The sequence below is a fragment of the Lolium rigidum genome, chromosome 3 (genome assembly GCF_022539505.1).
Source record: "Lolium rigidum isolate FL_2022 chromosome 3, APGP_CSIRO_Lrig_0.1, whole genome shotgun sequence".
Lineage (NCBI taxonomy): Eukaryota > Viridiplantae > Streptophyta > Magnoliopsida > Poales > Poaceae > Lolium > Lolium rigidum.
In genome coordinates, this window is record NC_061510.1 from 404,091,572 (window position 1) to 404,103,091 (window position 11,520).

At 52.4% G+C, this 11,520-nt stretch overlaps 1 protein-coding gene across 1 annotated transcript; it reads left to right on the forward strand.

Annotated features, from left to right (window-relative positions):
- The first annotated feature begins 7,254 nt into the window (after positions 1-7,254).
- On the forward strand, positions 7,255-10,675 carry LOC124700966 (cysteine-rich receptor-like protein kinase 6). Its single transcript, XM_047233030.1, has 7 exons — positions 7,255-8,086; positions 8,624-8,749; positions 8,904-9,043; positions 9,127-9,337; positions 9,451-9,694; positions 9,773-9,920; positions 10,204-10,675. Exons 1-7 carry the CDS (start codon positions 7,255-7,257, stop codon positions 10,450-10,452), a joined length of 1,950 nt encoding a protein of 649 aa, XP_047088986.1. The 3' UTR covers positions 10,453-10,675.
- The last annotated feature ends 845 nt before the right edge of the window (positions 10,676-11,520 follow it).

Below are 11,520 nucleotides of genomic sequence, written 5' to 3' on the forward strand. Positions count from 1 at the left end.
GAGATCAACTACATGGTGGCTCATTCGCTGCACCGCCATTCTGAGAGCCTGGTGAATACGTTGGAGCGCGTCGCGCTGCGCGTGATCCAGGAGATCATGAGCCATCAGTACTCTCCGTCAGGACCAGCTCTAGGGACTCACCAAGGAGAGGTGCCACTCCAGTCCCGTCCACCGCTGCCGTTCGCGTTGGCAGCACCCGAAGCGCCGAACTCATCGGCCTACGTCGTCTACAAGATTGGTGGTGACCCTAGTGACTACCAATTCCTACATGACGCGCCCAAGGAGATCCCGCACGGATACGCATGCGCATACGTGCCAGACTGCAACGCTTGGGCGCCCTCGAACCAGGTTGCAACAGCGGGGACTTCTGGAACAACAGGAGGAACGTCGGAGGCAGATCCCGAGAAGCAGACGTGGCTAGCTAAGTACGCCACCCCGACGAAACTCCAGAGCCCAGCTCCCGCAGTCGGCTCAGAACCGGAAAAACAAGCATGGCTGGTTAAGTACGCCACTCCGGCGAATCTTCAAGGTTCGGCACCTTCAGCCATCACCGCGGATCAGATTTGTACGATTCTGAAAGATCAATTCGGCATGATGCCGAAAAGAAAGACGGTCGGCTATACCAAGCCGTACCCCAACGAGTACGAATTGATCCCGCTACCACCCAAATATCGGCTCCCGGACTTCACAAAGTTCAGCGGATCAGATGGTTCCAGCTCCATCGAGCATGTGAGCCGATATTTGGCGCAGCTGGGCATGATCTCAGCGTCAGACGAGCTGCGCGTGAGGTACTTCTCACAGTCCCTCACAGGATCGGCTTTCGGTTGGTACACGTCGCTGCCACCGAACTCAGTCCAAACTTGGAAACAGCTGGAAGAACGGTTCCATGAGCAATATCACTCAGAGGCTTCCGAGGCTGGCATTGCCGATCTGGCACAAGTACGGCAGAAGCGCGGAGAAACAGTGTCAGAATACATCCAGCGCTTCAGGACCGTTAGGAACCGATGCTATTCGGTTCACGTAAGCGAAAAAGAAGCGATCGAGTTGGCGGTGGTGGGTCTATCATCATCGATCAAGGACGTGGCCTCCCAAGCAGACTACCCTTCATTAGCACACATGGTGCAGAAGCTGTCAGCGTATGAACAGCGCCACCCAGATGTCTACCAGGACAAATTCAAGCGCGTGGTTACCATGGTTGACGCAAGCGAGGATGAAGGTGCTACGGGAGAACGAGAGGTCGCAGTGGCTGAGTGGACTCGAGCTGCAGGCCCAGTAACCTGCAAATGGGTGAAGCTACCAGGGCCTCCAAGAGGGTTCGACTTCGACGTGACAAAAACCGAGCAGATTTTCGATCTCTTACTCGCGGAGAAGCATATAAAGATACCCGAAGGCCACAAGTTCCCTACGGTGCAAGAGCTGAACGGAAAGCCATACTGCAAGTGGCATAACACGTTCACCCATACCACTAACGACTGCAGGGTGTGGCGTCAGCAGATCCAAATGGCAATAGAAAATGGGCGACTAATTTTTAACCAGTATGCCATGAAGGTCGACACACACCCCTTCCCCGCCGTCAACATGGTGGAGTTTACCCACCTTGGAGGGTGCCAGCCTGATTTTTCAGCCAACATCAGCACGGTAGAGCTTGGACACCACTCTGAGAAGGACGGGGATGAGGACAGCTGCTCTCAGAGCAAGGACACAGAGGGGGCCGCTCCATGCGATCGGCTCCGTCAAGATGGCAAGCGCTACGTCACAGAGGGGGAAGTGAAGAACATAAGATATCAACGACCCCTCTCTGATCACCTCCTCAATAAGTATGTGAGTCGGTATGACCAACGCCGGCGACACGGCGACGATGACGAGAGAGATCGTCTGGCCAGACACGACAGAAGGCATCGTCAGTATAATCACAATGAGGAGCGACAGGAGCGCCACGCCAGGGAGCAAAACGACACGGACAGACATTGGGACTGCCCCTTTTTCAGACACTGCTGGGATTCAGGAATGAGCCGATTACCAACAATCGGCAACTGCCCAGAATGCAACCAGAAAAAGAAGGAGGCAGCCAACGTGTCTGTGTTCGAGCGCTTAGGGCCTCTCCCACCACAAAGCAGACGTGCTGAGACCCCTCATTTGGAAGATCTCGAGGATTCGGAAGACGAGGGGGAAGACGAAGAAGACAGGTACCACCGTCCAAGGTGGTGCCCTGATGGTCTCAGCCATTCACAAAAGCGCAGGGTTCAGCGATTGCGCGGTCTGGAGGAAGCCGAAAGGTTATACTTGCATACGCTGAGGAAGGCACGACATGATCTGGCTGCGAAAGTCCAGAGGACCCTGGATGAGGAGGGACTGCCGCAAAGAAAAGAGTGGCGCCCCAAGCAAAGGACAGCCGACGATGAAACATCGGCTGGCACAAACATGGTGCTCGTTCGTCCGGCGAAGTGTAGGGCTCCACGATTACACGATGCACCCGAGGTGGACGGCAGCAAGCGCACCAACGTGATAAAATCAGAGATTGGGCTGGTTTTGTCTACCGGCCTGGGCGAGTAGCAAGACTACGTCAATAAGCAACGTGGCGAGGCTGATCCTTGCGATCGGCCCTCCGAAATTGATGAAGGGATATTACAAAACCTTCACTGAGCAAGCAACGTGGAGGCCGATTCCAGCAATCGGCCAAAAATATCCCCACCATCTATTTTGCCTGGGATCAACGTTTGGCCCAACAGGGACTACCTGACGAGCCGATACTATCAATTCTCTTGACAGAATCGGCTCGGGGGGGCACCTAGGTGGATAATACTAAGTATGGGACCGATACACAAATCGGCCTAAAATTTTTAAACATTTTACAGCCGATGCAAGGGCATCGACTTTAGAATTGAGAAGTAGCCGATGCGCGGCCATCGACTCAAGAGGAATAACTGTTACGATCAGAGGATCAATGAAGCACGAAGGGGGATTTTAATGGAAGAACTCCTCAATGGAGTAATTTAAGGGCTCGGATCCTCTCTTCAAGAGCAGCCTGGACGTGCAGATCAGGTCGAGGATGGATCGCATTAGATCCGCCAAAGGAAAGGAGCCGATCTGACCAGCAGGGCGCTAGGAGCGGACTGAAGAAACTCGGGGGGCAGCCCACCTTGAAGGCTCTCTGCAAGCCGATTTATGTGCAAATCGGCTGGCTCTGCATGATCAAGCCTAGGCTAATTCAGCTAAGTTACGCGTCCACGTTTTGCTCTGTTTAAAGAGCCGATTGGGATACCATCGGCTGATCCTTCATTGCAACCTTCTTCACAAATGATGAGTATTGAAGAGGATTATTGGGTTTGGTTGGAATAGTTCAAAGGTTTTCCTGAAGATCCTGCATTTTCTGCCAGATTTAGAAAATCATCAGTTGAAGAAGGGAAGGGCGAATTTCAAAGGACCGATGCGGTGCTATCGGCTCATTACGCATTGGCAAAGGGGACGAATCGGCAAGGTCAGTAGAAGAGGGAATCGGCTCAATTAAATTCAAAGAAATCGGCAAAATCAAATTGGGGAAAAGTTCTTCATTAATAGGCGAGATTTCTTACATAAAGAGCTAATTACTCTCAAAAGGAAATACTAGGGGATACATGGCCCCATCTACTACTGCTGGCCCTATTCTAGAAGTCCTATCTACGGGCCATCACTGCCCTCGTCGTCGCCGTAGTCGCTGCCGTCGGCGCTGCTCCCGGCGGGCTCGTCGTCGCTCCAATGGCCGCCGACCGGGCCCTCGTTGTCTTCATCTTCTTTGTCAGCGTCGTCCTCGTCGCTGTCGAAGTCGCTCAGGTTGCCCGGCCAAGGGCAGAACCGCTTGGCCGGCGGCTCGTCGGAGGAGCTGTCGTCGTCGTCCTCCTCCTCTTCCTCCTCCTTCACCCCCTCGGAGGAGGTGAAGTCATCCTAGGAGAAGCGATCGTCATCGCTCTCCTCCTCCGGTTCCCCGTTGGCGAGGAAGCGGAGGTCGCTTTCCCCGTCCGTCGAGGACTGGTCGTCCTCGGACCAGATGGAGAAGTCATGGTCTGACTCCTCCCCGGCCGCAATGGCGCGGCGGATGTTGGCCGCGTGGACTTCTGCCGGGTTGTACTCCGGCGTCGGCTCGCGGGATGTGGAGGACTGGCTGGAAAGATCCGATGGAGCAGAGGAAGAAGAAGACATTGTGGCGCAGGAGGGCTTTTTGGGATGCTAATGCGAAGGAGATGCAGAGGAGAACTGTAGCAGTTAAATAAAAGGGGATATAGTGGAAATTCAATGCCACAGCAGTTTCCGAGGAAGTAGTGCCAAAACTGTCAAATCGTGCGGAGAAGTTGAGAAGGCAAGTTATCATGATGAAGGGCTCTGCGACGGTTCTACTCTGCCACGACATGACCCAACGAGAGAAAAGCATAATAATTTTGGAAATATCATTTCCAAAACCAGGGGGCATGTGTTATCACCAGGATTTGACCAAGCCAGAGGTGGGCCGCGATCAAGATGGATTTAAAGTTATAGGCGTGGAGAGATATGTGGATCGGCCTTATGTATCAGGTTTGGGCTAGTTAGCCCGTGTATCTTTATAGTAGGTTACGTAGAAGTTAGAATCTATCTCGTGCACGGTTTAGTGCACGTCAACATTAGAAAGTCCCCTGGACTATAAATATGTATCTAGGGTTTATGGAATAAACAACAACCAACGTTCAACACAAACCAATCTCGGCGCATCGCCAACCCCTTCGTCTCAAGGGTTTCTCCGGTAAGCACCATGCTGCCTAGATCGCATCTTGCGATCTAGGCAGCACGAGCCTGCCCACGTTGTTCATGCGTTGCTCGTACTGAAGCCTTTTTGATGGCGAGCAACGTAGTTATCATAGGTGTGTTAGGGTTAGCATTGTTCTTAGTATCATATGCTGTCGTAGTGCAACCCTTGCGCATCTAGCCGTCCTTGTACCTCATCATGGGTGCAGGGGCGGCACCCCGCTTGATCGTTATTTAGTAGATCTGATCCGTTACGATTGCTCCTTGATTTATCAAGGATTAGTTTGATATCTGCAATAGTTAGGCCTTACAAAGGGTTGGAGGATCCAGCGGCGTGTAGGGTGTAGTTTGCTGGCCCTAGACAGGATGTTCCGAGGATCAACCTCGTGTTGGTTTTTAGGCCTTGTCTAGGGTTGGTTTACGATCACCGTGCGCGAGCGCGAGGCCCAATCGTGAGTAGGATGATCCGATTATGCGGTGAAAACCCTAGATCGTCGTGGATCTCATATGCTTTATCTTGATCAAGCAGGACCACCATATATTCGGCCACCCTGGACGAATCATGGGTGGATCGGCTCCATGAGCCGATTCACAGGACAACCTGAGAGCCGATCGAGGCTCGTATTTAATGTGTACGTGTGTGCCCTGCAGGAAACTAAGCGAGGCATCATCCACACCTTCCTGACCAGGTATAGGTCAGGTGGCACGCCCTTGCAATTTGCATCGGCGCGCGACCAGGAGGCTTTGCGGGCCGTCGCTCTGAGGGACTGGGGCCAGCCGCAGCCCTAGTTGTTCCCGGCTCTACGGTGTTGACCAGTCGCTGCCCGCCGGTGGGTTTCTGACGTCAACAGTGTTTAGTAAGGTAATACAACTAATGGTGAAGACCAAAATGGTCTAGGGTCAAGATTTGTAAAAATGGCCTAAACCATATGTGAGGGTATTAGGGTTTTCTTATTTGATTTCTTTCTCTTTTATTTTATTTGGTTAGTGATCTTCACTTGATCACATTAGGGTTTTAGGGTTTAGCACAGTAACACATTAACAATCATCATGGCATATCACTCAAATGCACAAGTCCTATGCATGACACTATATGCAAATAAAAGTTTTTGTTGGCTCTGAATTTTGAATCTCTGGAATTCTTCTTCTTTTCTTTTATTGAAAATTTGGGATGTTACAAGGTAGTACGGAGGAGGCGGCACCATCTGGCTGCCCCACGCGGCCTACTGTGGCACGTGTAGTCGTAGCGGTTGTGGCGGTGTCTGCAAGACGATGTGGTCCGCCACCATGGCCGAGAGCTAGACGACCTCGTCCAGGCTCGGAGATGACCAATTCGCCTCCTCCTCGGCCTTGGACTGCTCCATGGTTGCGTCCTTGTTGTAGTCGTCGGAGATGAGCAACTCCTGCTTCACATCAACACAGGAGGACTTGTCGTCCTCCTCCTTGTCCTCGTTGTCCCTACTCCTCTTCGTCCTCGCTGGGATCGGTGGCAAGGACGTCGTAGTCCTACCCGAGATGGAAATATCTCACCTCTCTGATCGACTGTTGTGCCTCGTTATTCCACACGAGAAAAGCACGCTAGAAATCGTGGGAAAAGTAGGCTTGATCGTACCGCATCGCCGCTAGGAGCCGCTGGATGCGGCGGCGCATCTCCTCCTCCAGTACCGGCCCGTTCGTCGGCGCTGGCGGCACTGGCACCTTCCTTTGCTCAGGTACCAGCCGCTAGACAATGACACTTCCCCGTGCAGGCGGGCCGGCCTCTGCCCAACGCTGCTGGTACACTAGACGGGCATGTACAGACCGTCGCCCACCCGTGGCTAGGGTGGCAGGTGGAGCGTCATCGCCGCAACGACTTGCAGCCAGAGAAATCCGCCACCCGTGGAGGCCACGGCAGATTATGTCGGATGTGCTAGGTTCCCGGCTAGGAGGAAAGTTTCGGCAGTGGTGGAGGGACGATGACCCTGCCTCATGGTAGTTGGCGGTCTTCTTGACCCACTTTGGCATCTTTATTGTTGGTGAGGTGGCGGGGATGGTTTGGAGGAGGCGATGGCGATGACGACTGCTGTGGGGAGGGGGGCATGCATAGGGTCAGTTTAAGTAGCCCTAGCCATCAATACACGCGCCATCGGCATCAATGCCGGAAGGAGCTGAGGCGGCGGTGGCAGTGGTCAACGGCGGCTTTGATGGCCATGGATGCTGCTGCCAATCAGCCTTATACCTTCGGTCGCTGCCATACGGGCCGTGGTATGTGTGAGATGCCACTCGCGGTGTCCATGCATAAGCATCGGCTCCCCAAAATTGGTGGACCGATGGATCGCGTTAGATGGTTCGGTCCGTTTGGCTCATGCCGGTGAAGCGTACGCGAATGGCCTGTTTATCCGCACGGACCACGACCGTACCCTTTAGGCCGGTGGAGATGCCCTAAGGATGGCAAAATCTACAAGTTTAAAGCTACCCCTCCCACCTCACCATCCACGCTCCACCATCCGCACCGCACGTACCATGGTTCTTCGTCTCCTGTCCACGGCGCTCATGGCCTTGGTGCTGCTCGTGCCGCGTGGCGCCGTGGGATACCCGTGGTCGAGTTGCGGCAAGGAGGGCGGCTTCCCAGCGGACAGCGATTACAAGGCGAGCCTCGGCCTCCTCGCCGCCACCATGCCCAAGAACACCTCCATGTCACCGGGTCTCTTCGCTACCGCGCAGGCCGGCGTCGCCCCGCAGCAGGTGTGGGCTCTCGCGCTCTGCCGGGGTGATGCCAGCGCCTCCTACTGCTCCGGCTGCCTCGACCAGGGTTTTAAGGACATTATCAGCTCGTGTGACTTCAAGGACGCCACCATCTACTACGACTCCTGCTTGCTTACCTACTCCAACATCCATTTTCGCTCAGCCGACGACACCAAGTACAGCCCAATACACCAAATCCGCAACCTTCGTAACGCCACGGCGGAGCCGGCGCGGTTTCAGCGCGTGGTGGCGGCGCTCGTGAACGCCACCGCGAGCAGCGCTGCCTTCAACTCCTCCACGCGCCTCTACGCGGCTGGGCAGACCGACTTCGACAAGGAGCTACCAGAGATTTACAGCTGGGCGCAGTGCACGCCCGACTTATCGCCGGACCGCTGCTGGAGCTGCCTCGTCCGGACGATGAGGCAATTGCCCATCTTCTTCACGGACGCGGTTGGAGCTAGGGTTCTCGGGGTCAGGTGTAGCATCAGGTATGAAACCCAGCCCTTCTTCAATGGCTCGGCAACGGTGCGGCTGTCGGCAACGTCAGCCAGAGCGCCTGCACCGGCCGTCGTTCCTAATCTGGTTACGTCTGTGACGGCGGTAGGAGAAGGTGAGTCAGCTGTACAAATTACTTTTTAATTCCTAACATTAATTTTAAGCCCTTTTGTTTTAGAACATGGACAAATTGAAAATGAAGGCGATTCACTAATTACACTACAGTTTAGCTAACTGAGTATATGAGAAACAATATAACATGGAAGATCAAATTCTTTTAAACAAAAGAAACAGTTGACGGTATGTCCTGACGATATGATTCCAAAAGTGAACTTTTTACATGTCTTAAAACGAAAAGTAACATTTCTTATTTCAGAAGTGACATTCGTTGACTTAACTACGTTATACTCCCTGTGTATTTTATTGTAAGACATTGTGCCACACTGTTCTAGTAATCTAAAACGTCTTACATTCTAATACAAGGGGGGGGGGGGCTACTTTTTACACGTTAATTGCAAAACGTTCTTTTTTGTGTTAATCCAAATTCTTTATACTCGACAGTACCTTGTCTATGTTTTGGTCGGTTCAATTCTGTGCAGTAATCTGATACTCTGGCCTGATATTTTTCGTTGTTGCATTGGCTAATTAACAGGAAAAAGGTATAGAGTTCCTATCATGGTTCCTATAATTTTGTTACCTCTCATAGCAGCAATAAGCCTCGCCGGCTGCTTCTTTTTCTCGAGGAGGCGGGGTCCAGTGACTGAAGAAAAACAGCCATGTATGTTTGCCTAAAATAACAACCTACCATAAATTACGTATCTGCTTATTTGTCACATATGTTTAAATATATTTCCCAAGACATTTCCATCAGTTCAGATTTCTTGCTGAGTTTGTTCACGCATCAATTCTATAACATATCGGTATTTATGCAGATCACATCTATTCTGCTAAGACTGAAGTCTTTGAGAGTCTAGACTCCATGATGATTGAGATTTCAACACTGCGAGCTGCGACTGGTGATTTTGCGGAGAGCAACAAGCTCGGTGAAGGTGGATTCGGTGCAGTGTACAAGGTACCAACCGATGGAGCACAGGATCAATAAGCAGATTTGTATTGAAAATAAGGAAAAATAATAGGTTCTGGCTCGATATGCAGGGCACGCTCCCTGACGGCGAGGAAATAGCTGTGAAGAAGATGTCGAAGAGCTCAACACAAGGAGTGGAGGAGCTCAAGAATGAGCTCGCTTTGGTTGCGAAGCTCAGTCACAAGAACCTTGTGAGGCTCATTGGTGTTTGCTTGGAGCAGCAGGAGAGACTGCTAGTGTACGAGTTTGTTCCTAACAGGAGCCTCGACCTCGTCCTCTTCGGTACAACATAATAGTACTTGAACACGAATTTTCTTTAAATTTTTAAAATCCTCTGCAAGTTAAACCTATATCTGATCAGATGAAATCAATATTGTTTTTCTACGCCTAAACAGCTGAAGACTATGCAAAGCGTGAGCAACTTGATTGGGCGAAGAGGTACAAAATCATATACGGAATTGCTCGAGGCCTGCAGTACCTACATGAAGACTCCCAGCTCAAAGTAATACATCGTGATCTGAAAGCGAGCAACATCCTGCTTGACATGAACATGAGCCCAAAGATCTCGGACTTTGGCCTCGCTAAGATCTTCCGGCGAGACCAGACGCAAGGCATCACTAGCTGTGTCGTGGGCACATAGTCAGTGCAAAACGTCCTTGTACTACTAGCAGCTATTGAAACCACGACCATAAATAATTGGTTGCTTTGATGTTTCAGTGGATACATGGCGCCAGAGTACATGATGCGCGGGAACTACTCGGTGAAATCGGACGTGTTCGGCTTCGGGGTTATGGTCCTGGAAATCGTGACTGGGAGGAAGAACAAGGATGGTAGCTCTCAACAGTCTAAAGATCTCCTGACCACGGTATACATTCGCTTGTTGTATTTTTTTAAATCGGATATTCAGCAGAGCTCTCCGTCCATGCATTGACATTGACTGATCTTCATAACCACAACCGCAAAAAGAAAAAAAAATATCTCTGATATGTTAGGAAAAATATGCAACTTAGTATTCTTCGGCGGCGACATCATATGTACATGTGCATGTCGAAGGCCAAAGACCAGAATACAGGAGGTTACAGGCTAACATAAATAAGTATACCACTAATAGCTGTATCTGAAATTAAACTATGCATACATGCATGCAGGTGTGGGAGCACTGGACGGCCGGGACAGTGCTGGAAGCGATAGACCCGTGCATGAACGGCATCTTCTTAGAGAAAGAAGTCGTCAAGTGTGTCAACATTGGGCTTCTCTGCGTGCAGGGAAACCCGGCGGAACGACCGATGATGTCGGCGGTGGTCATCATGCTGGGAAGCGAGACGTTCACTCTCCATGCGCCGTCCAAGCCGTCATTAGGCTCGAGGAGGAACAATACCGGTGCATGTGCTGACTAGTCTTACCAGTTGGATTCCGCCGGCGCCCTTCGTTTCGCAAGGGGACACAAACGACGGTTGAACGGTTGCATCGGTACCACCTTTTGGGTGGAGTTTGCCAATATATCCTTTGGATATTGCCCTGTAGGGATGGCTGAGCCCAAATGTTGCGATTGTACTTATTTTATTTTATGATGTTAGTATTCGAATATTTGATTGTCATCTCAAAACCGGTAATATACGGATTCCAGACACAATATCGATTTTAGAGACCCACAACCCATCACCACGTCGGAACATGCATGCGATATGGGTGGAATCATCCACAAGCAGAAATCATTACAACAAGTCATGACAGAATCTGCCAAGAGAACATACTATTATACAGTGCAAATATCCAGTAAGACGAAGATCAAATCATCCAGTAAGAGCGACGTGTAGGCCCCCGCGTCGCCCCCCGCGTTGGGCGACTCGGGCGGAATCCTAGCGCCGCCGCCACTACCTCCCCCTCCTCCGATCTCCCTACTACCTGCCGCAGCCGGAGCGCGCGTGCGGGCAAAGCTCGTGAAGCTCTCGGCGGTGGCAGGCCCACCTCTTGCGTCGTGCGCGCGGAGGTGGCGCTGGATCGGCGGTGGGGACGATCGGCCGGCGGCGGGGCTGGTTGGTGGCCAGCGTGGTGGGATCCAGGGTAGGATCCGGGGCAGCGGCCTTAGGCGGCTGTTTCTGCGGCGCGTCGCGCTGGCTACCTTGGCAAGGGTTGCGGTGGCCGGTTGATGCGGTCGGCGGTAGGGGTGATCCCGAAGGCTGTTGATCCGGCTTCCTCGGTGGCGTGGCCGTGCCTGGTTGTTGCCGGTGAGTCCTCTGCGCCCCCTCCTTCCGACGGCTCACGTTGGTGGCCTTCTTCGGTTTTGGGGGTGGCGGCGGACGACTTGTCGACGGGTTTGTGGTCGGTGGCGGCCTCCTCTTCCGCCGTTGAGGTCGACCGGCGGGCGGTGGCGAGGGGGCCTGTCATTCTGCCTAATAAAGGTGGCTGTCCTAGGATTTCTCTCGCGCCAAGTGAAGATCGTCGGAAGCGTCTTCCCACCGGCT